Below are 23810 nucleotides of genomic sequence, written 5' to 3' on the forward strand. Positions count from 1 at the left end.
GCAAGAGCACAGAACACTTGTATCTGCTGTGGTGTCTCTCCAGCCCTGATTTAAGTGCCTCTAAGTACCCATTGTCAATCAGGAAACAAACCACTGGCACTGAAATTGTTCTCTAGCTTGCTTGTCTCTGCCCGCCCCCTGGACTCTGTTGTGAGCTAGAGTTTTGTCTTTGCCATGTGTGTCCCCTCCTGACACATTGCCTTCAGAAGACCACAGAAGTGTAAGGGCACACTTTGGATCTCCGAACCAAAGCATTACCTCTTCCAAATAAAATACTAAACTTGCAACGTCAACATCATGTTCCTCCTGTCTCTTACCATGAAATACATATTAGGGAAAAAAAACATAAATATAATAGATATAGAACCAAAAGGATTTTGAGAATCACTTATGGCTGCTGAGCACAGATAATGGGTTTCTATTAGAAAACTGTAAGAACAACCAAACCCCAGAGGTTTGGTTTGTTGTCTGACCCTGTTCAGACAACTCTAGCGTTTAATCTAAAGACACCACTCCCCGGGTGTAGCGCTATGATAGAGCAGGCCCCAGGTTCAGTCCCAGGCGTCACAACAAGCAAACAGGGTGTTCACCTAGCTTAGCTGGAAGCCTCGACTTCCACTCTCAGCACCGTGCAGTGGGAGCACGGCGCTACACTCCTGTAACCCTAGCTCTCGAAAGGGGAGGCAGAAGGATCAGAATCCTTTCCAAGGTCATCCCCTGGCTACAAAGTGAGTCCAGAGGCCAGTTGGAGAGCTACACGGGAAAGTGTTTCAAATAAACAAGCAACCACTTGGGAACAAGAACACCCCCTGCTCAATTTCACTAGGGACATCAAAATTATTTTCATGGTAAAGTAAATTAGCACAGCCTCGCCATGGGGGCACAGTGGAAAGGCAAGAGCAGTACCCCTGAGCTGTGCTGTGTCCCCTACATTTTGGAAAACAATCCATGGGAAATAAGGCACAGTAGTCAATAAAGTGTTTAATTTGGAAATGCAAATATTTATCGATCTGATTTTCAATTTGTGGACAGTGAAGGTCTCATGAGGGGCAAAGCGATGCTTAATTGGAAAAATAGGAGGAGACAAACACAGAGAGCATATACGGGCTTATTTTTCATACATTATATTCTCTAACATAGACATTGGATAGTTTATCTAATAAAACTTCATAATTTAAGACAGATAACCAGGCGTGGTGGTACTACCTTATGAGACTGTAAAAAAATAAAACTAATAATAAAAAGAAAACGGAGGGGGGGGGGAAGACACGCGTGGGCGTGGCTTAGGCCATCTCATAGTATTTCTGTCTCTCTCAGGGATGAAAGTGAGGCTCCTGATTGGGAACGGCTGATTAGCGTGTTCAGAGCAGGACTCTAAGGAACTGAACTCTTCTTCCTGTGGGGTCTGTGCTACCAGGTCCCCTCTGCATCCATCACAATTCCCTGCGGTTGTGTGGTTGTGCGGTTCTGCGAGCAGAGCGCAGAGAGTCCGAGACTTAATTCCCGAGTCCACCTTACCTAAGTACTTATTTTTCAGAGTTTCAGTTTCATTATTTGGGGAATGGGAACAATATATGTGTTTAAGAAGGGTTGCTGCGAAGATGAACCCGGCCTACGTGTGAAGTCCGTTTTTTCGGCTGTAAATCGCTGCCCCAGATGTTAGTTATTATCGCCATTAAAGGACATGGAATCCGCTTCAATTGCACAGGAGCTTGCAAAAAAGCCTTCTTGACACTTTCCGTTGCAACTTGACCCGGAGCTTAATCGGGTTGTCAAGCCAAAGGGTTCTGGTGCCCTGCAGCGGCCTGGGGCAGGGTCACCCACGAGGTCCGTGCGGCCACTGCCGCGTTCCCTCCAGAGCCGCAGCTCCCCCCACGAGCCTCCCACCCGTGTCTCCGCAGGAGGGCCGCGGTGTCCCTGGCTTTTGGGGTGGCTCCAGCCGGAGGGTGTTGGCTGGGGAGGAGCCGGGCCGGTGGGGGTGGGGTGAGGCGAGGGGCGTGGCTTGGCACAGAGGGCGTGGCCTGAGCCTCCGGGCGTTCCGGGCGGCCGATGCCCGAAGCTGGCTAGCCGGGAGCTGGCAAAGCCTGGAGCGCTCGGCAGCCTGCACGCACCCTGGTGCGGGCTGCACCCTCGGATTCCCGCAGCTCTAGAGCCGAATCCGCGTCCCTGCATCTCAACAGGTCAAGGGAGGTGACGAGGACGTCCCAGCAAGGACTGGAGGACCAAAGGAGCCGGAAGGTAAGTGGAATCCTGCGTGTCCCGGGCTGGGGTCTGGGGACCCTCCGGGTCCCGCGTGCCGCAGTCGCGAACTTCTCGGCAGCCCGCACGCTAACTCGAGCGCCGGCCTTGCTACTTTCCTGGTGGGAACCTTTGGGGCGAATGAGCGCAGAAGCCCGGTGCGCCGCCCCTGTCTGCGGTTCCGCTGCAGGTAGCTTCCAGAAACCAGGGGACAGGGACCTGAGAGGTCGATCGTCCTCCCTCGCTTCCTTGAGCCTCGGGTCCTGCGGGAAAATGTCCCGTTGTCGGAGTCTGGTTCCTGAGTTGCGTAACACACGAGTCCCAGAAGTTTCTCCAGGAGTACAGCCAGGTTCTTTCCTCCTCCGCTTCCGACCCTCCTGCCCCCCAGCCTATGGCAGGAGACTGGTGGTACCTACTCATCCCCTCTAACTGTGATGGAGAGGAGGCGGCGGCGGTGGTCAGTGTCCTCCGGGCCTGGGAAAGTTGGAGGCACTTCTGGGAACTGCTGTCTGGGACGGAGGGAGACAGCGTCTTAAGAACAAGGATTGGCCAGTTTCTCGGCACGCTCCCCTCCCCCGCCCCCTCTCATACACTTTTCTCCACTTTTTTCGGGTCTTCTGTGGCTGCGTCTCGCTCGTCCTGGGTCGGGGACTTAGAGAGGACGACGGATCGGGGACGACGAATCAAATGCTTCCTGTGTGGAACCTTACTTCCACGAACGAAGCCCCGAGGGGCTCTGCCAGCGCCTTGCGGTTTGAGTATTTCCACCAACACGGTTATGCAAATCGTCCTAAGACCCTGGGCTTTGGAGGTTGGGGCTGTGTCCGAATCTTCCGAGAACCAGACAGAGCTGGCAGAAAGCCCTGGCTGCCGGCGGTTCCATTTGCCTTGCTTTGTACTCTTTTGAAGGGTAGGGTGGGATCATTTTAATCCTGTTGGTGCGCCATGGGGGGTATGACCGGCCTCGGAGGAACTTGGCACATTGAAAACCTTCAGTGCGGAACCTTGAGCCGAGATGCAGACGCAGTGCTGCCTGGGACAGTTGCAAAGTGAGAATTCTGCAATGGAGGCACTGGAGGAGTGCTAGGAGCCAGAGGGGTAGGACTTAGGCGCAGGATTCAGGGCAAGGTTCTGCAGAATGCACGGAAAGTGGGGGTGGGTGGCATCCCTCTCTCAGACCTAGGCGGGGTCAGCCTCCAGGTCTCAGTTGGCGGCTCGCAGAGGAAAAAAGACACAAGTTCTTCCCTGAGGCTTACGAATACCTAGATTTGGCCCCGCGTGAGTGTCTGCTTCCTCTAATGTATTCCTTAGCTTAGCTCGCCCTTCATCTTTAGTGGGAAGGATTCCTTGAGTGAATATTCTAGAAATAGAATATTCTACATGTGAAGATTAAAAATTCTTAATGGCTCACCTGCTTCGTTTAAAGGTGACTTCTTGGCTGTGTGGGGAAGAGAAGCACGCATAAAGGAGCTGGGAGAATGGGAAGCTAACGACCCGGGAGAGGAGAGAAGGCAAGGACTAATTAAAGCTCGGGACACTCATTTGAACTCGGTGTATTTGAGGAGAGCAGGAACTTGGATGGATGGCTTTGAGGTGAGGAGCGTCAGATGAGACCTTGAAGGAGAGACGGAATTTAGGCAGGGATGGTTGTTTTTATTTTGAAATATCACAAGTTTGGTGGTGCTGGGGATGTGGAACCTGCAGGTTCGATCCTGAGAGTGTCTTTGCCATCTATCTAGAAGCTGGGCTGGTCGTGTATTGGTGTTAATGTCTTATGCATCTGTGTAGAGAGTGCGTTTCTATAGGTAGGGCCTTTGGCTTCGTTCATTTTCCTAACTCTTCCACCTTTCAAAAAGACAGTTTTGATGAATCGTGTTGTCTTCTGTTAGGTTACAAAGCTAGATAATATAGCAAAATAAAGTCCAGGCCATTTTAACTACCGCTTTCCTCACAGTATGCAGAACAAAGTCCCCCCCCCACTCCGCCCCGCCTCCTGAAGTCCCTGTTCCGTTATGGGGTAATCAGACAGCATCAGAACCTGCTGTTTCTTCTGTTTCCTACTTGGTTTAACTGAATTTTGCAAATAGCTAGCTGACTAACAGATGGTCCCGTTTCTTCCTTCTCTGTCTCCTTCTGGTTTTTGTTTTTGATTTTTCAAAGAATCTCACTGTGTAGCTCAGGCAGTCTTTGCTACCCTCCTGCCTCAGCCTCCGCTGGGATTACAAGCTTGTGTCGCTATACCCAGTGAGCATTCTTCCCTTAGCTTTGGAAGACATTCAGTTAGGATATATACATACGTGGGTCTGCAGAGATGGCTGATCTTCCAGATGACCCAGGTTCGATTCCCAGCACCCACATGGTGGCCCACAATTGTCTGTAACTCCAGTTCCAGGGGATCCAACACACACACACACACACACACACACACACACACACACACACGCACACACACACACACACACACACACAGTCATACAGATAAAACACCAATGTACATAAAATAAAAAATAAATAAATAGCAAAATGGTAAAAACATATGTATGTGTTGCATTTTTCTTAGGCACAGATTTTGTTTTGTTTTGTTTTGGTTTTCCCAACAAAGGGTTTCTCTGTGTAGCCCTGGCCATCCTGGAACTTCCCCTGTAGACCAGGCTAGCCTCCAACTCACAAGAGAGCTGCCAGCCTCTGCTTCCCAGGTGTCAGAATTAAAGGTGTGCAGCACCACACCTGGCATATATGGATACATATTTATCCATACATTTGTTCAGTAAATTACAACCTTCAGAGTTGAAAAAATTATAAGATTGCCCTTTCTTTCCTTGTGTTTTGCTGCTTTTGTTTTGAGAAAAGGTCTCAGTCTGTGTAGCCCAGGCTGACCTAGAATTTTATCATAGGCCAGAGTGGTCTCAAACTTGAAACACTCCTGCCTCAGCTTCCCAAGTGCTGGGATTACAGACATGAACCATGATATCTGCCTCTTTTTGTTGCAGAGAAGTCTGTTTTGGTTTTTTTTTTTTTTTCTTTTTTTTTTTTTTTTTTTTTTTTTTTTTTTTTTTTTTTTGACTGGGGACTGAACCCAGGGCCTTGCGCTTGCTAGGTGGCGCTCTACCACTGAGCTAAATCCCCAGCCCGACAAGTCTGTTTTTAAGAGTTTGTTTTTATTTTATGTATAATGTTTATCTGCAAGTATGTTAGTATACTGTGCATGTGGTGCTCACAGAAACTGGAAGACCGTGTCAGAGCCCCTAAAACTGGAGGGAAGCCAAGAGCACAGCCCCCTCCCCTCCCCCCACGTGGTGCTGGGAACTGAACTTGGGTCCCATAAGAACATCCTTCTCTGGCCCCATTGAGACATCTTACTGTGTAGCTGGAACTAACGTGGAATTCAGAAACCTTCTGCCTCTACTTCTGAAGTGCCAGGATTCCTGTCATGCACTGCCACACTGCCAGTTAAAATCCAGCTTTAGAAAAGAAACTTGTTTTTTATTTTTTTTTTAATTTTTTAAAAAAGTATTTACATTGATGTCCCACCTCCACGTATGTCTGTGTGAGGGTGTCAGATCCCTGGCAACTGGGATTATAGACGGTTATGAACTGCCATGCGGGTGCTGGGATTTGAACATGGGTCCTTTGGAAGAGCAGCCAGTGCTCGCTGAGCCATCTCTCCAGCCTGTTTTTATTATTCTTGGAAGATAACAGGAAGACTTCCTTGCTCCGCTCTTTCATCACATTTGCGTAATCTCCTATGGAGTTAGTTGAATGCTAAAATGCAAATCCTGAAATAGTCCTATATTTTCACTTTTTAAAAGCCAAAGCTGGGGGGCTGGAGAGATGGCTCAGTGGTTAAGACCATCAACTGCTCTTCCAAAGGTCAATTCCCAGCACCCACATGGGGACTCACAACCATCTTTAATGGGATCCGATGCCCTCTTCTGGTGTGTAAGAGACAAGCTACAGTGTAATTATATACATAAAATAAAGAATTTTTTGTTGTTGTTTTGGGGGTTTTGTTGTTGTTCTTTGAGATAGGGTTCCTTTGTGTAACAGCTCTGGCTGTCCTATTTGTAGACCAGGCTAGTCATAAATTCACAGATTCGCCTGCCTGCCTCCTGTGTGTGCCACCATCCCAGGTTCCAGATAAATTAAGAATTTAAAAGCCTGGGCTGGAGAGATGGCTCAGTGGTTAAGCGCACAGACCTGCTCTTCCAGAGGTCCTGAGTTCAATTCCCAGCAACCACATGGTGGCTCACAACCATCCCTCTTCTGGTGTGTCTGAAGACAGCTACAGTGTATTCATATAAATAAAATAAATCTTTAAAAAAAAAAAAAGAATTTAAAAGCCTGATGTGGTGTTGGTGGTGATGGTGGTAGTGGTAGCACACACCTTTAATCCTAGTACTTGGGAGGCAGATTTGGGCCGTTCTCTGGGTTCAGGGCCAGCCTGGTCTACGGAGCCAGTTGCAAGACAGCAAGGGCTACAGCAGAGAAACGTTATCTCAAAATCCCTCTCCAAGGAATAAATAAAATAAAAGACAAAATTAATTTATATTTGTGTGGGATGGCTCCCCCAGAGACATCACTCTTAAGGCTGCAGAAGTGTGCCAGTGCTGCTTTGGCTTTTGCTGTTTTGGTTTTTGTTTGTTTGTTTGTTTGTTTTAATAGAGCAGGAACTGCCCTGTGGTTGGTGGGGTTTGAACTCCAGATCTCTGAAAAGAACGGCCAGCGCTCTTAACCACTGAACTATCTCAGCAGCCCGGGGAACAGGGTCTTACCGTGTAGTCCTTTTTTTTTTTTTCCTTTTTTTTTTTTTTTTTTTCCGGAGCTGGGGACCGAACCCAGGGCCTTGTGCTTGCTAGGCAAGCGCTCTACCACTGAGCTAAATCTCCAACCCCAGTCCTTTTTTTTTATTAATGATTAACTGCGTGTGCGTATGCGTGGGTTATGTGCACGTGTAGATGCTAGTGTGAACACCTGTACGTGTTCGTGTGCAGGCTAGAGGAGAATATTAAGTATTCTCTTCTACTCCCTGACTGTTTGAAAGGAGGACAGGGCCTACGAGGACAGGGCCTACCGCCGAGTCTGGAGCTGGGCTGGCTTCTGAAAAACTCTGCAACCCTTTGTCCATGTCCCTCACTGTGCTGGGATTACAGCACAGGTGAGCCCGTACTCGGCTTTTCACACGAGTTCGAGGCGTTTGAAAGCAGGTCTTCATACTTGCCCATCGGCCCACCTTACCCACTACGCCATCTCCAACCCCACCCCCGCCCCCGTTTTTTAAGATAGGGTTTCCGTGTAGCTGGCCACAAACTCCAGCCTTTACCGCAAGTCCAGGGACTGCAGCCCTAGGCCACTATGCCTGGCAGTTGAACCATCGACCTGGTGCATGCTAGTCAAGAACTCTACCACCTAACTGAGCTGTGCCCGCAGCCCCCCCCACGCCCATGAACCCCCCTCAGCCCTCAGCAGCCCCTGCGGCCTCCCCTTGCAGCCCCCGCAGCTCTCCCAGCACTCCACAGCTCTCCAGCCCCCCCGCAGCCCCCTGTAGCCTCCTATAGCTCCCCCGCAGCCCCCACAACCCCTGCAGCTTCCCCCACAGCCCCTGCAGCCTCCTATAGCTCCCCGCAGCCCCCTGTAGCCCCCACAACCCCTGCAGCTTCCCCCCACAGCCCCTGCAGCCCCTGCAGCCCCCACCCCTCCAACCCCTCCACTGCTCATGTTTACAGTGTATCATTGTAGAACTGACACTGAGTGACTATGGCCAGGACCGCTAATAGGAGCTCCTCTTGCGGGCTTCAGGACAGCTCTCCTTCAGTAGTATTCTCCAGGGAAGAAAAGTCAGCTGATGTTCTGAAATTAACTGGCCCATTTTAAATATGACTAAGTGTTTTTTGATAGAGTGACTTTTTCCTACTGGAAGAGTTTTGTGACGAGTGGAGCCTGAAAGGAGCTAACGTTATGAAATATCTTGTTCAGTCCTGATACTTCTTGAGAAGGGAGCATCTTCCTTGTGCCAGGCAGTGATCTAAGCATGACATCGTGGTAAAACCCTGATCCTCAAAGAACAATCAGGTACATTCCCAGAGAGCACGTCTGTGTTTACTTCCCATGACCTACCGAGCACACCTAATTGTAGCTCTCAATCAAGTTTATTTTCCCCTCTAAAATCAGGAAACTGGGCTGAAGTTGAGTGGCTCGCCTCTGACTCAAAGCCTGGTGCACTTTCTAGTATGGTACACTCTGTTGGCTATGTTGATATGTGGTTTCCTGTTTTTCAAGAATTACAGCTTGGCTTAAAATATAAATAGTTTTTCTCCTTGGCTAAGTACTTCTCATCACTACTATGGTATAAGCATTTTCTTCTAGCATCCCGGATATGTCTTTATGCCTCCACGGTTTATGCTATGCATACGGAGAACATTACGTAGACCTATTTAACAGACATGTTGTATTTATCTGTACTAAGGATCTTAAGTTAGCTGGGCCTGCAATATGGATTTGTAACTCCATGTTAAAACGGAGACAAGGAGGATCACAAGTTCAAGGGTAAGGGCTGGAGAGATAGTTCAGTGGTTATGAGCACTGGCTGACATGACCCAGGTTCAATCACTAGTACCCACATGGTCACTTGCAATGCAGTCTCAAGGGACCCAAAACCCTCGTCTGGCTTCTGAGGACATTGAGGGCTCATGTGCAGACACACACACACACACACACACACACACACACACACACACACACACACAGCAAATACCTGCACACATAAAAATAAAAATGAACAAAATCTCAAGAAAAGAGAAGTTCAAGGGTAGCCTTAACAACTTACTTATCAAGTCCCTTTCTTGCTATACTGCTAGGCACTGCAGTCCAGATTTTTCATCTCAGGACTTGTGAGGCAGAGGCTGGTGGATCTCTGTGAGTTCAAAGCCAGCCTGGTCTATACAGTGAGACTCCTGTCTTACAAAAGACACACAAATACTAAATTAAACACAAAGAGCTGGGTATATAGTATTGTAACAGATCAGGTCTCTTTCTTGGGGTTGTGGAATAGAGAGGGGCTTTTTGCCATCCTCTGGCCTCTGCACATACGCTCCTTACAAACTGCCTTCTTCAGTTTAGAGAAATCCTCACTGAATCACGAAAGCCCTATTTGTGGGTTTCAAGAATAGTACATGCTTTGTAAAGTCCTCCTTGTACCATCTCCAACAGCCTTGGAGATAAGTTGGGTGTATGTGTTGATGGTGTTGATACAGGGATTCAGGTGTTACATACATCAGAGCCACAGATGTCCCCATTAGTGCCACAGTCGCTGTTTCTGGTGTGTCTGTGAATGCTGGCACAGAATTTGCATTTGTAACCCCGAGCTGTTGCTGCTTCTATTTCTGGAACCGGGTTCAGCACCGTTTCTTGTAGCAGAGGCTTAACGGCACAGTTCTGCCCTGGATGTGCAGGCTTGTGGGTCTTTAATGTATCTCCTGCTACTTCTCAGACTCCGGGCAAAACAATTAGCTTCTGGTCAAGGAATGTGAAGATGTTACATTATCCTTCTTACAAGTTAACAAGTTAACCTGCCTGGAGAACAATTAGCTTCTGGACAAGAAATGTGAAGATGTTACATTATCCTTCTTACAAGCTAACAAGTTAACCTGCCTGGAGACTGCTGGGTGATAGCAGAGTGATTTTGTCATTCAGAATGGTGTAGCTGGAGTACTTTATTTTCTTACTCTTGTTTCCTAAGTGCCGATTTGCAAAAGGGTTTGCCTGCAATCTCCGGGAGCTGTGTTCCAGGAGGGAATCCAGAGCTCAGGGAACGCCCCCCCTTTATAATTGGCAGTACAGCTGCTCTGTACTCCAGGGGAGATACTGTCTTGATCACACTGTATAATAAACACGTTCCTCTTTGCTGCAGAAGTAGACGCTAGCTGCATTTCCCAAGGCTGTTCTTGAGAGTAACCTGTATCGAAGACACTTGGCACCTCTGCTTGTAAGACATGCCACAGACCTGAGAATTAATTGTCTCTGAGAGAAGGGAAGGGACATAGCAGCACTTTCCTTACTGTCGAGTAGGTTAAACCACTAAACATGTGGGTACTTGGGACAGAAAATCATAAATGCTACGATTGGTAAGTGTGTGATAGTTTTGCTCTTGAAGGGAAATGTTGTGGTGACTTTCGAATTTTATTTATTTATTCTGCGTGCATATGTATGTGTATGAATACATGCCTGCCTATGTATATGTATATGTATATGTATATGTATATGTATATGTATATGTATATGTATATGTATATGTATATGTATATATGTGGAGGTCAAAGGACAACTTGCTATGTTTTATAAAAAGAGAGAAAAACCAGAGGTAAGTCTGGCTGTGCAGTCAGGTGTGAGAGAAGGGGAGCCTCTGGGAGCCCTGCTAAGGTATCCCTTCCTCCTGAGGTACCAGCCACACGATGCTATAGCATAAAATACGTATAAAATACAGGATGTGGGGAGGGGAGCATAGAGGGTAGTAGAGACAGAAAAAGGAAGAGAAAGAGGGAGGGGAGAAGGAGGAAGGGGCAAGCAGCCCCTTTTATAGTGATCCAGGCTCACCTGGCTGTTGCCAGGTAACTGTGGGCCGGAGCCTAGACTAAAATGCCAATACAACTTGTGGGAATTGGTTCACTCCTTCCAAAATGTGGGTCTCAGGGATCAAACTCAAGTTGCCAGGCATAGTGACCATTGTTGTTGTTTTTTAACCTGCCGAGCTATCTCGCTGTCCCTTTTTCCTTTTTAACAGTAAATGCATAAACCTGGGGGCTAGAGCAGTGACTCTTTAGGCCATAGCACTTACTGTTCTTTGGGAAGAGCCATTTCCGTTCTAGAACCCCACACAGTAGTTCACAGCCATCTGTAACTCCAGGTCTGGGGGATCTCCGCCCTCTTCTGACCACTGAGGGCACTGCATGCACACCGGCGCACAAATACATATGGGCAAAACACGAATGGGAATGGGAATCCTGTAGGTTTGCGTGCTTGAACACTCGGTCCCACTTGGTACTTCTGCAGGAACTTTGTCATTAGATGCTGGCCTTTCAAGTCCCTTCCCTCTGCTTCCTGCTCAAAGTTGGAGCTGTGAGGTCTCAGCTGGCCTCGCTGCCATGCCTGTGGCTGACGGGTCCTGCTATGGTGAACTCTTATTTCTCTGGAGTTGATAAGCCCCAATAATCCCCCCTCCCCCCCCTGTAAATTGCCTTGGTCATGGTGCTTTATCACAGCAAAAGAAAAGCAACTAATGCATACATAAAAATAGATAAAATATTTTAAAATATAGGTGTATGTATTCCCACCCACCTCTGTCTCTGAGATAGGCTCTCCTTGAACTCAGGATCTGGAGTGTCAGATTACAAGTGTGCACCACCATACCCAGCTGGGACTCTGTTTCCAAATCGGATTCAGTTTCAACTGCTGCTTGCACCTCTCAGTAATCCCTTCTAGGGCCAGGCTGGAAGGGTGCAGGACGCCTCCTGCCTCAGCGGGGACTTGGTTAAGGAGAGTACAAAAGGGATTCCCCAGGAATAGAAGAATTCATTACCTGGAGATCATAGAACCTCAAATAATCCAACCAGGAAAAAAATCCCTCGCAGGTGTCCCAGGTACTTGGGTTTTAGTTCATTCCGGTTTAGCCAGGTTAACAGGGAGATCGGCCACCACAGGTGAATTGTGTGAGTCGTTGCTGTAACTCGTTCCCTGGGGGTGTCTGAGATGTGCACACACCTCTAATCTCAGCACTGAGGATGCAAAAGCGGATGGATCTTTATGACAGAGTTTGAGGCCAGCCTGGTTCTGATGGCCACTCCCTGTTGACCACCTGATTGTATCTGGAATGAACCACAATACAGATTTAGAGCCCCCTGTGGTTCAGGTCTTCAGGCTGGAAGGCCCTTGCCTTTAATCCAGATCTTGAGGTGGATCTTTAATCTGGGCCACACCTTCTGCTGGAGGCCTATATAAGGACGATGGGCAAAGGATTCATTCATTCTTCTCCTGCTTGCCCTTACTGCCAGCACCTCTCTTGGAACCTACTTCTTCAGGATTCCAGCTTACACAGAAGACCAGCTGAGACATCCAGCCTTGTGGGACCGGGCAACTAGATTCTTGGACTTCCCATCCACAGCTGCCCATTGTTGGGTTAGTTGGACTACAGACTGTAAGTCATTCCTATAAATTCCATCCATATATATATATATATGTATATATATATATATATATATATATATATATATTCCATAGTTCTGTTACTCTAGAGAACCCCGAATAACACACTGGTCTACAGAGTCAGGGCAACCAAGGCTACACAGAGAAACCCTGTCTCAAAAAACAAACCAACAGAATGAACGGCTAATTTAGGGGAGGAATGGTGATGCCCTTCAAAATGTTTTAATTGAATCTACATTTTTTTTTTCCCCTTGAGACAGAGTCCCACTTTGTAGCTCTAGATGTCCTGAATTCACTATGCAGAGCAAGCTGGCTTTGAACTCACAGAGATCTGCCTGCCTCTGCCTCCCTCCCAAGTGCTGGGATTAAAGGTATGTGCAGTCTATTTTGTATTGAGCCACCGTCATAGCTGTTCTAAGTTAGGGGTTGTACATGTCCGGTTGACTATGCTATGCTGGCAAATTTCCTTCACCTCTCAGAGGCTTGACCGAATCGAAGCTGGCTTACTTCATTCTTTGTGTGCTGTACTGAGGAGGGCTGGAGGGAAGCTTCCAGCTTGAGAGATTTCCAGCTACTGGGAAGTCTAACTTCGTTCTTTCGTTTTCCAGTGGTTCTTTGAGAATTAGGTACAATGTGTTCTGGACAGAGTCACCTCGCCTTCCACTCCTCCCAGAATTTATCCGACTTCCCTACTAATCAAACCCAAGTATTCTTGGATGTGTGGCTTACCACAAGAATGGTCTCACTAGAGACAACACCCTTAGAGAAAACTGACGTACTCACTTTCCTGGGAACTATCGATAACCAATAGCTCTTCAGCTAGGGCAGGACTCTGTGCCCACTTCCCTTTCCATGGTGAGATTGCGTCTGACCTGAGCTTGCCCAGGCCTTGTGCATGCTGCCCCAAGCACAGCGAGTTCATATGTTCAACTGCTCTGCTGTGCCCAGAACAGTTAGTTTCCTTAGAGTTGTCCATTGCTTCTGAAGTTGCAACTCATCGAGGAGAGTTAAGAAATAAAAATACACTTTAATATAAATTGGTCTCAGATACTCTAATGTATACTAAGACAAAGTTAACATAAGGTTTATCCTGTTAATTTTTTGCCTAATATCTATAGTTGTGTTCTATTAAAAAAAATAGGGAAGAAGGGGATATGTTTGAGGGAGGTGCAGTATGGTGTGGGGGACAGGGGTGCCTCTGCAAGCCCATGCTGAAGCATTCCTTTCTCCTCTGAGGTACAAGTTAAGTCGGGTGTGAAAGAAAGGCAGAGAGAGAGAGACAGAGAAAAACAGAGAGAGGAATAGAGGACGGCCACGGGCACTTGGAGGGGGGTGGGAAGAGAGGGGAAGCAGGAGCAAGAGGAGAGAGCAAGAGAGCCAGAGAGAGAGGAGTGGCCAAGCAGCCCCTTTTATAGTGAGTCAGGCACACCTGACTGTTGCCAGGTAACCGTAGGGCGGAGCCTAGAAGAAATGCTAACACCCATTCCTATTTATTCTTGTTACTGTGGACCCTACCTTTATATGGAACTACACTCGCCAGCCTTAGAGGCTGGGCCATCTTCCCTCTCCGTCAGTTTACTGAAGCTGTAGAAAGGGGCTGTTTTCTAGATGTGGATTTTGATGGTCTAGGTTTTTGGTTTTTTTTTTTTTTTTTTTTTCGGAGCTGGGACCGAACAGGGCCTTGCGCTTGCTGGGCAAGCGCTCTACCACTGAGCTAAATCCCCAACCCCGATGGTCTAGTTTTGAGGAAGGATTTTCCTTTCCTGAAAAAAGGAGGACATTTTGGGTGGCCCACCACGCCCCCTCCTCCCGCACTCTTCCTCTTCGCCTTGAGTATGAGTTAGATGTCTGGCTCTAGCATCAGGCTTTTGGTACGTTAAGAAGACAGGCACGACGCGGGGAACAGAGCAGAGTGGAGCGGAGCAGAGTGGAGCGGAGCAGAGCAGTCGGTTCCTGCGCCATAGCCGGAAGTCTCTTGGATTTGCTGTAGAGGAAAAATAAACTTGGGCCAAGCACTTGTCACTTGATATCCAGTCCATTGTTAGTTCTTACAGTTATCCCAGAAGCGAGTTGTGGCTTTGGAGAGTTGTTGAAAGCATATTACAACACCGAGCTCCAGGAGTCGGGGGTGGGGGTCGGCTTTCTAAGGGCGTGTACTTCAGCAGAGCGGACATGGGGTGTGTGCTTGTATCTGGTGTGAGTACCAGAACCCCTGACGTGGGTGGGAGTTGGCCGGAAATATAAATTGTGCTCCAGTGTTGGTTTCCTGGCTTGTGGGTCCATGTGGCACCGGAGGATGGAGAAGTCACAGCCACAAAGTCTATTTGGGGTCTTTTTTGGGGGAGGGGGGATGGAATTCTGGAAAATGGTGGTAGGAGGCTGTTGGGGAGAATGTGAGAATCATGGGTCACCCCAACACGTTGCTTACTATCAAGGACGGCTACTCTTGGGAGTGGGGGGAGGAAAAGAAGAAGTAGAGATGAATAGAAACTGACTGGTTCAAGCGCCCTCTGGCTCTTGTAGACCCTGTCATATTTGCCGTTGGAAACTAGGTCGTGATCATGCAATTTGAGACGTGACTAATTCACTCCGTCCATTCAAAAGTGGGACCTTCTGGGTATGACCAATCACACCAAACTGGAATACCACCACTTAGGAAGTGCTCTGTGTGAGTCAGCCATTGAACTAAAACTTTTCCGGTTTTGATGATGATGATGATGATGATGATGATGACGACGACGACGACGACAACGATGGTGGTGGTGGTGGTGGAGTGGTGGTGATGATGGTGATGATGGTGATGATGGTGATGATGGTGATCCAATTCCCTCTTTTGGATACCAGGCATACAGATGATGAACGGACATACATGCGGGCAAAACACCCATACATAAAATAAAAATAAATAGTAAAATCTAGTTGCTGGGTGGTCTATTTACATAGTGAGTTCCAGGACAGCCAGAGCTACATAGCAAGACTATGTCTCAACAAAACGAACAAAAAAACAAATTTAAAGACAACTTTAAAAAGAGAGCTACTAACCTGAACTCTGCATGATTTCTCTTTGCAGTGATTAGAATAATTTTCCAAGTATAATAGACCCTCCGTCTCAACTTACATCTGATATAGTGGCTATATACTAGCTATGCAAGCCACATATGAGCATATTACACAGATCTTGTGGAGAATCTGGTCGACGCTGTGAGATTAAACCCTGTATCCTCATGGTACAGTCATTTCAGTCCTACCTCTGTGGTTGCAGAAGGCCTGTGCTCTCCACTAAGTTGGGGGTATGAGTTGCACAGGCCGTGGTCTCTTTGCCTTCGTATGCACCTTGGTACTGGGCTTCAGTTCCCACTTAGCCTCTGGGATCATCTTGAATTGGTGATCAGGGCTTGCTTCTCTCATCCTTTAAATGAGTCCTCAAATGTTGCATTCTCTAATCAACCACTATGAGACTTCAGCATCCCACTTCAGTTCCTCTCAGAAAGTCTCTATCCCAGTTTTGGTTTTCTCTACAGCAGCTTTTGGGGTGGGATATCTGTTTTGCCTAGCGTTTCGTCATGTGTGCCTCCTATCTGACGTTTATCTGACATTAGTGCTGGCAGTGATGTGTGCTTTACTCTCTGGTTCTTCTTGACTGGATTAGGAGCTGGGAGTGTTACCAGTTTTATGGTTGTGATAAGACACCTTAATAAAAGCAACTTAGGAGAGAAAGGATTTATTCGATGAATCACAATTCCTGAAGTTCAGGCAGAAACTTGAAACAGCTGGTCCCTTTACCTTGAGATAAATCAAGAGCAAAGAACAGTAAGTTAATGTGCATTTGCCAGTGCACAGTTCATTTTTCTCCACTCATTCAGTTTAGCATTCTTTGCCTAGGGAATGGTGCTACCCACAGTGGGTAGGTCTTCTCACCTCAGTTAAAACATAATCAAGAGAGTCCTCACACCTCCTTTTTCTTTTCTTTCTCTATGCATGCAAGTCTTTTCTCTCTTTCTCTTCCCTTCTCTCCCCATGGCAACTTTCCTGGCCTCCTTTCTTGGGGCCAGTGAACTCATCCACCCAAGAGCAGCTTCCCAGTAACCTGCCTTTAATATATTCTTTAAAAAAAAAATTAGTCCTCACAGACAGGACCACAGATCTAGACAGTCCTTCGCTGAGATTCCCTACCCATGTGATTCTAGATTGTGCTATTTATTAACAGCATCATAGGGCCCTGTGGGTAGGCACCCTTGCTTTACACACAGTTTGGACTTTTTTTTTTTTCTCTTTTTTCGGAGCTGGGGACCGAACCCAGGGCCTTGTGCTTGCTAGGCAAGCACTCTACCACTGAGCTAAATCCCTAACCCCTGGACTTTTTTAAAAAGATGTCTTTATTTTATATATGTGCATATACTGTCGCTGTCTTCAGACACACCAGAAGAGGGCATCAGATCCCATTACAGATGGTTGTGAGCCACCATGTGGTTGCTGGGAATTGAACTCAGGACCTCTGAAGAACAGTCAGTGCTCTTAACTGCTGAGCCATCTTTCCAGCCCCAGTTTGGACTTCTTTATCAGTGGAATCATATGTGGGAGTTCCATTAAGACTCTTCAGATGCTTCTACAGAAGTATTATCAAGAATAATGCCAACACAATTCTAATATTGCACACAGATAATCTTGTGTGCAGGGAGGGGAGGGGGCAGAAAGTAAACTATTAGCAGTATGGAAAGAGAGAAAAAGAGAAAAGGGAGACAAAGTCAGAGAAGGATGAAAAGGGATATGGAGTTGGAGATTGTAGAACTTGTCTAAGGCCTCTGTAATTGGCTGGAGGACTGACTCTAAAAGAAGTTTGACCCTGAAAACCTTACAGCTGCTGTGGTCTGAGTGAAAGGTAATGTACCATCTGCTTCATTGTAGCCTTTGGGAGAGAAGATAACAGTAACAAATAATGTCTACCAGCATGGAAACATTGTAGTTACTGGTTTAAATTACGAGAAGAGGGACATCAAAGGCCTTATCAGTACCGCCAGCATTGCCTAGGGAAAGTTCTGCACCCTGGGTCAGCCTGAGAAGAAATTGTAACAGTTAAAGTAATTACAGGAGACAACTGAAAATGACTACAGATTTCATGTAGCATTGCTATTTGTATCAAATAGTGATAAATGATTAAGAAAATTTGGCAACCTACTTTGTCTTTACTAATGCTTGAAGAAAAGCAGAAACAGACAACAGTGAAGCAAGTTAGTGCTAAGTGCAGCCAATGGACAGGAGGGAAGGGAAACAGCTGCTGATATTTACTCAGTTATTCCTAGACACAGATAGTACCAAGGCCGCCTGCACAGACTGCAGAACAAATGCGTTTTCCTAAAATCCAGTCCCACTTTCAGAGAACAACCAAGAATTTTATTTTAAGTCAGTGTAGGACACATGCCTGCAATTGCAACTTGTAGGGGGTAGAGGCAGGGAGATCAGGCAACCTCTTTCATACAGTGGTTTTGAGACCCCACTTAAAATTAAAGGGAGAAAGGAGAAAGGAGGAGGAGACGCCTTATTTATTTGTTTTTTGAGACAGGGACAGGGTTGGGGATTTAGCTCAGTGGTAGAGCGCTTGCCTAGCAAACGCAAGGCCCTGGGTTCGGTCCCCAGCTCTGGAAAAAAGAAAAAAAGAAGAAAAGAGAGAGAGAGAGAGAGAGAGAGAGAGAGAGGGACACTATATAGCTTAGCCCAGCCTTGAACTCTTATGGGATTATAGGCATGTACCTCTACACCTAGCTACATTTAATTCATGTTTAATAATTATAGGCATTGTGACCCCAGGCAGCAGCAGGCATGGCATAGGGGCTGGGGCATATGTTCCCCTACTTTTTTTTCTCTCTCAAAGCCTTACAGTCTTACATGAAAATCAGCTGTTCTCTTGGGTTTAACATCATGCTTGGCCCGAAGTTGACACTGGAAAATGGTATTTCTTTCCCTCCATCCCATAATAAACCTGTGCATATTTTTCCTTCTAAAATGCTTTGAGTAGCAGTCTCAAAATTCATAGTAATGTTTGACTCCTAAAATATGCTGTTTTGGTCATTCAACTAGGAAGTTAGTGGAGAACAATTTTCTTTCTTTCTAAAATAGTTTTAATCTTTGAGAATGTCGTACAATGCATTTGGAGCATCCTCAGCTCCTTCCAGATCCATTCCCATCTACCTTCCCCCAAACCTCATGTTCTTTTCTCCTTGATTTCCCATGAACTTCTATTTGTGCTGCTCTATGCTACTGTGTGTGGAACCCATCCACTGGAGTCTGCTCGACCCACGCTGGAAAACCTACTCTCCCTTACTGAAAACTGCCTGAGCATCACAGTTACGGGTGGGGCTCGATATCACCCACGTCTTGTGCAAGCAACTCAGGTGCTGGACTGATAAGTAGTCCCTTCAAGTCTGAAAGACAACTCTTCCTCTCAGTCCTGCCTGACCTCCGGCTCTTCTAACCTTTGTTTTCCCTCTTCTGAGATGATCCCTGAGCCTTGGGGAGGGGATATAATATAGATGGCCCTTTTGGGTGCGAGCACTCCACTAACACTTTTTCTCTGCACTTGACCCATATGAATTACTGGGTTAACCGCCATCCATTGCACAAAGAAATTCACTGATAAGGTCGGAGAGCTGCGCTGTCTATGAGTAGAGAGATACAACTTTAGACACTATGTGACAGAGGTACTATGTGACAGAGGTACTATGTGACAGAGGTACTATGTGACTGACAGAGGTACTATGTGACAGAGATAATATGTAACAGAATAATATACTGGGTTTGCTGGATGTGGTGCACATCTTCAATCCTCCCTACAGAGGCAGGCTGATCTTTGTAAGTTCTAGACCAGCCTGATCTTCATAGTGAATTCCAGGCTATCTATGTGCTGTAAGACCCTGTTTCAAACACACACAGTAGCTGATCTGCCCATGCAATCTGTGAACCCCCAACCCTGGATCTTGGACCAGAATTACAATATCAGGTGTTCCTCCTGTGGAGTGACCTTAAATCCATTCAGAAACCAGTAGGTCACAGCGTATTTGTCTACTGTTGTATCTGTGAGCATTTTCCCATTACTGGTGAATGTTGCGTTCACAGGATTTCAAAGTGAATACGACCATTGATGAGTTTTTCTCTCCCAGCACAGCACCTTCCCGCACTAGGAAAACTAGCCAGTAGGAGAAAGCTTTCTAGTCAGGACCATAACAAACATGTCTTTAGCAATAGGGTCTTACCAGGAAGACCTGGTGGGCAACTGAGAGCAAGAGTAGGCCATGTACTCTCATGGATAGCCCTGGCCAATAACTTAGGGGAAGGTATCCCACACCTGACACTGGGTCAAATTAAATTCCATATAAATGTATGGAAGTTTACAGAAGAGTAGATTCCTGTTCGTCTTTTTCAAACATCCTTAGTATTAGTCTACCCCTTCCCCATCACCCCCTGCTCTACCCTTCCATCTCTCTCCCAACTTAACCCCCTGCCAGCATTCCCCTCCCCCCCCATCATGCCGCCTGCGCTCTACCATCCCTTAAGATCTTCCTCTTCCTTTCAACCAATGGTCTTTTTCTAATCTCGTGTGCTCTGAGGCCTCACCTCACTGAACACACACATGTAAGATCTGATCCTCAGAGCCATGTGTGAGCGAGATCATGTGGCGTTTGTCATCTCTGGGCCTCCATTATTTCGCTCAGTATAATGTTCTCTAGCTCAACCGTTTACCTACAAATTTCATTCTTCGTTACAGCTGAGCAGAATTTCATTATAAATATTTGCCCCATTTTTCCTTACCCATTCTTGCATTGATGGGCCTCTAGGCTCTCCCCATGTCCTAGCTGTTGTGGGTACAGCATTGACTAACATCAGCGAGCAGGCATATTGATTAACATGGGCGAGCACACACCTGCAATAGGAAATAGAATTCTTCGGGTCTATGCCTGGGAGTCGTGTAGTCGGGTCACATGGTGGATCTATTTCTGCTGTCCTGAGGAGCTGCCACATTGATTTCCACGGTGGCCGCGCCAATTTGTACTCCCTACAGTGCAAGAGGCGTCCTTGAATCTCACCAACATCTGTTGCCTTTCGGTTTCCTTAATCCTAGCCACTCTGACTGCATTAACGTGACATCTTTAACTTTCATTTCCCTGATGGCTAAGGACGATGAGCATTTCCTACAATATTTCTTAGCCGTTCTGTATTTGTGAAGAGCCACTTTCTAATTCAAATGTGAGCTCTATAGTTCCGTCTCCTTGGTAGGTTGCCTGTGTGTTTACTCATGGACTCATATTTACGATTGTTGTTTTTCTTCCAGATGAACACCTTCCACTGACCAGCAGCAATGGCTTTTAAGGACAGCAGCAGCAGCAGGTAAGTGTGGAGTCCAGGATTCCAAAGAATTTAACATTTAAAATGACATTTAACTTTACAATCTGATATTCTAAGAAGTTCCAGCTGGCATGGTGATGCCTGCCTGGGCTCCATAGTGAGACCCCCCCCCCTTTTTTTTTTTTTTTTTTTTTGGTTCTTTTTTTTCTGGAGCTGGGGACCAAACCCAGGGCCTTGCGCTTCCTAGGCAAGCTCTCTACCACTGAGCTAAATCCCCAACCCCGAGACCCCTTTTTTTAAAAGCTAAGCAAAGTTAAGCTGAGTGTTGTGGTGCACACCTTTAGTCCCAGCATTTGGGAGGCAGAAGCAGGCAGATCTCCAGGAGTTAGCGGGCTGTGATGGTGCACCCCTGTAATTTATGGGCTAGGGGTTTATCCGAAGTTCAGTGTCAAACTGGAACATACACGGAGGGAGGGAAAAGTGGGTCTGTTAGCTAGATCATCAGATTCTGTGTTCAGGATACTGGCCTGAGCATACGTTAGGGTTTTAGGAACCAGGCATTGAAGCTGTGCTAACGGGTGTCTTTAATGAATGCCTCCATGGAGAAAATCCTCTAACACCTGGCTTTTGCTCTCTCCCTCATCCCTTCTACTCGGCATATGCAGTTAGAAGTTGCCTTTTTTGTACAAAGCGAAAGGTGTTAATTGTGTAGAATGCACTACCTTTGTGATGTGTGCTCTGTAGTAACTTTCTTGAAGAATACCTCCATGGATATCCAGAAAGGATTTTCAACGATATGGTTAAGTTCTTTAAATTAGCTATTCAAAACACATTAAAATTAAAAAAAGAAAATGTGACTCACACCACCCAATTAGTATTTACTGAGAACGAAGAAACGGAACCTGGGAACTCAGGACCAAGTCTGTTCTTCCTGCTTCCTCCCCTATGAGGGTCACTTATGGAATTCAGTGCTGTGATCTGCAGGTCCTGTTGTGAATTTTGGTACATTCTCTTCCCCTACCACAGGGACAGCATGGGACCTTCTAAGACCAGAGTATAAAACTGCCCCTCCTTTGTCTTTTAAGTTTGTTCATAATTTTGGCTACACTTAGGTTTTATGGTCTTGCATAAATGTCTTGTCCTTCATAGATTGGCTTTGACTGCGCTTCCAAAGGTCTTTCCTACTCCGTGCCTGTATTCTTAGCTGACATTTAGGTGGCTTCAGGTTTTCTCATTTTAAATGAGAATTTGTAAGCTGGTAGCATTCATGGTGGATCTGGTCTCCATATGGGCTTTGCTTGGCCCTTCACAGCATTCCAAGAGGATGATCTGCAGATATAGCCTATAGCCATCTAGATTTTCAGTTGCTGAGAATTTTAAGTTTCAGGAACCCTGGAATATTATGCTTATAGTCACAGTCACATAGAATGGAATACATGTGATTCAGCACACATATTCTCTTTCTAAAAGATTTATTTGTGTATGTGTGTTAGATTTTATAGTCTTGCATAATGTCTTGCACACACATGCACACGCATGCACACGCACATGCACACACATGCACACACATGCATGCCAGTGCATAAGTATAGGTGCTCCTAGAGGCCAGAAGTGTTGGATTCCCCTGGAGCTGGAGCTGTAGTTTCCAGTTGTTGTGAACTATTCTGAACTCTGTAGAGGGTGTGGGCAGGACTTCAGTCTCCTGCAAGGGCAGTGTGTGTGCACTTAACCACTAAGCAGTTTCTCCAACCACGCCTTGTCTTTAAGAAAGAGTTTCATGTAGCCCAGGATGACCCATAGCCCAGACTGGCCCTCCTGATCTTCCTGTCTCCACCTCCTGCAGCCTGGGACTATGTAAACTTGACCCTCTGTGTTGGTTTGAACGCTCGGCTCTTTTAGGTCAGACCTCAGTCCTCTAGTCTCGATTGCCCAGTAGATTTCATCACACCTTTGCCAGAATGTCAAGATGATGATTCTCCTTAGTCTACAGGTCTCCAAGGCTTCTCCCTGCCAATATACTTTGTCACTTGGCTCTAGGTAAAGTCTTGATGCCTTTCAGTTCTGTATACTTGATGCCCAGCTCCAACCAACCATCTGGTCAACCTGGGTCCCCTTACATTCAAACTCTTTTACCTTTCCCTATTTTGATCCATCTATGAATACAACCTAACTACATGTTGCTGTTGTTGCTATTGTTGTTTTTAGGACAGGATTTTTTGTAGCCCCGTCTGCTCTTGATTCGCAGACTAGGATAGTCTCCAACTCAGAGATCTGCTTGCTTCTATCTCCCAAGTGCTAGGACTAAAGGCATTGACACCAGGCCCAGCTAAGTCCTCCTATCAACAAGAAAATTATATGGGTATGGTGGCATATGTCTTCAACCTCAGCACTGGGAAAGCAGAGGGAGGTAGGCTCCTCTCTGATTTCCAGATCAGCCTGGTCTACAGAGTGTTTCAGATCTGCTAACATTACTTAGTGTGATCCTGTCTCAAAGACACAAAAACAAAGTCAAAATCAAAACAAAAAGAAAGTCCTGGGGGCTGGAGAGATGGCTCAGCGGTTAAGAGCACTGACTGCTCTTCCAGAGGTCCTGAGTTCAATTCCCAGCAACCACATGGTGGCTCACAACCATCTGTGATGTGATCCGATGCCCTCTTCTGATGTGTCTGAAGACAGCTACAGTGTATTCATATAAATAAAATAATACTAAAAAAAAAAAAAAAAAAAAAAAAAAAAAAAGTCCTGGGGTTGGGGATTTAGCTCAGCGGTAGAGCACTTGCCTAGCAAGCGCAAGGCCCTGGGTTCGGTCCCCAGCTCCGAAAAAAAGAAAAAAAAAAAAGAAAGAAAGAAAGAAAGAAAATCCTGGTGCATGTTTGTAATTCCACCTCTCAGGAGACTAAGTCCAGAAGATCAGAGTTTGGGGTCAGCCTGGTCTACATGAGACCTTAGTGTTTCAAATAAAATGAAATAAAAGATGATTCAGAAATGTTACTTGTTGCTCTTGCAGAGGACCCAAATTTGGTTCCCAGCATTTACTTTGG

General features: G+C 46.4%; 1 protein-coding gene across 1 annotated transcript in view; it reads left to right on the forward strand.

Annotated features, from left to right (window-relative positions):
* The first annotated feature begins 2123 nt into the window (after positions 1-2123).
* The window catches only part of Aff1 (AF4/FMR2 family member 1), a 159641-nt gene continuing 137954 nt past the window's right edge, over positions 2124-23810 (forward strand). The window contains exons 1-2 of the mRNA XM_032916179.1: positions 2124-2238; positions 20756-20811. Of these exons, the coding sequence (XP_032772070.1) occupies positions 20783-20811 (29 nt within the window). The 5' untranslated portion in view covers positions 2124-2238; positions 20756-20782. The remainder of the gene's footprint in view (positions 2239-20755; positions 20812-23810) is intronic.

The sequence above is a fragment of the Rattus rattus genome, chromosome 11 (genome assembly GCF_011064425.1).
Source record: "Rattus rattus isolate New Zealand chromosome 11, Rrattus_CSIRO_v1, whole genome shotgun sequence".
Taxonomy (NCBI): domain Eukaryota; kingdom Metazoa; phylum Chordata; class Mammalia; order Rodentia; family Muridae; genus Rattus; species Rattus rattus.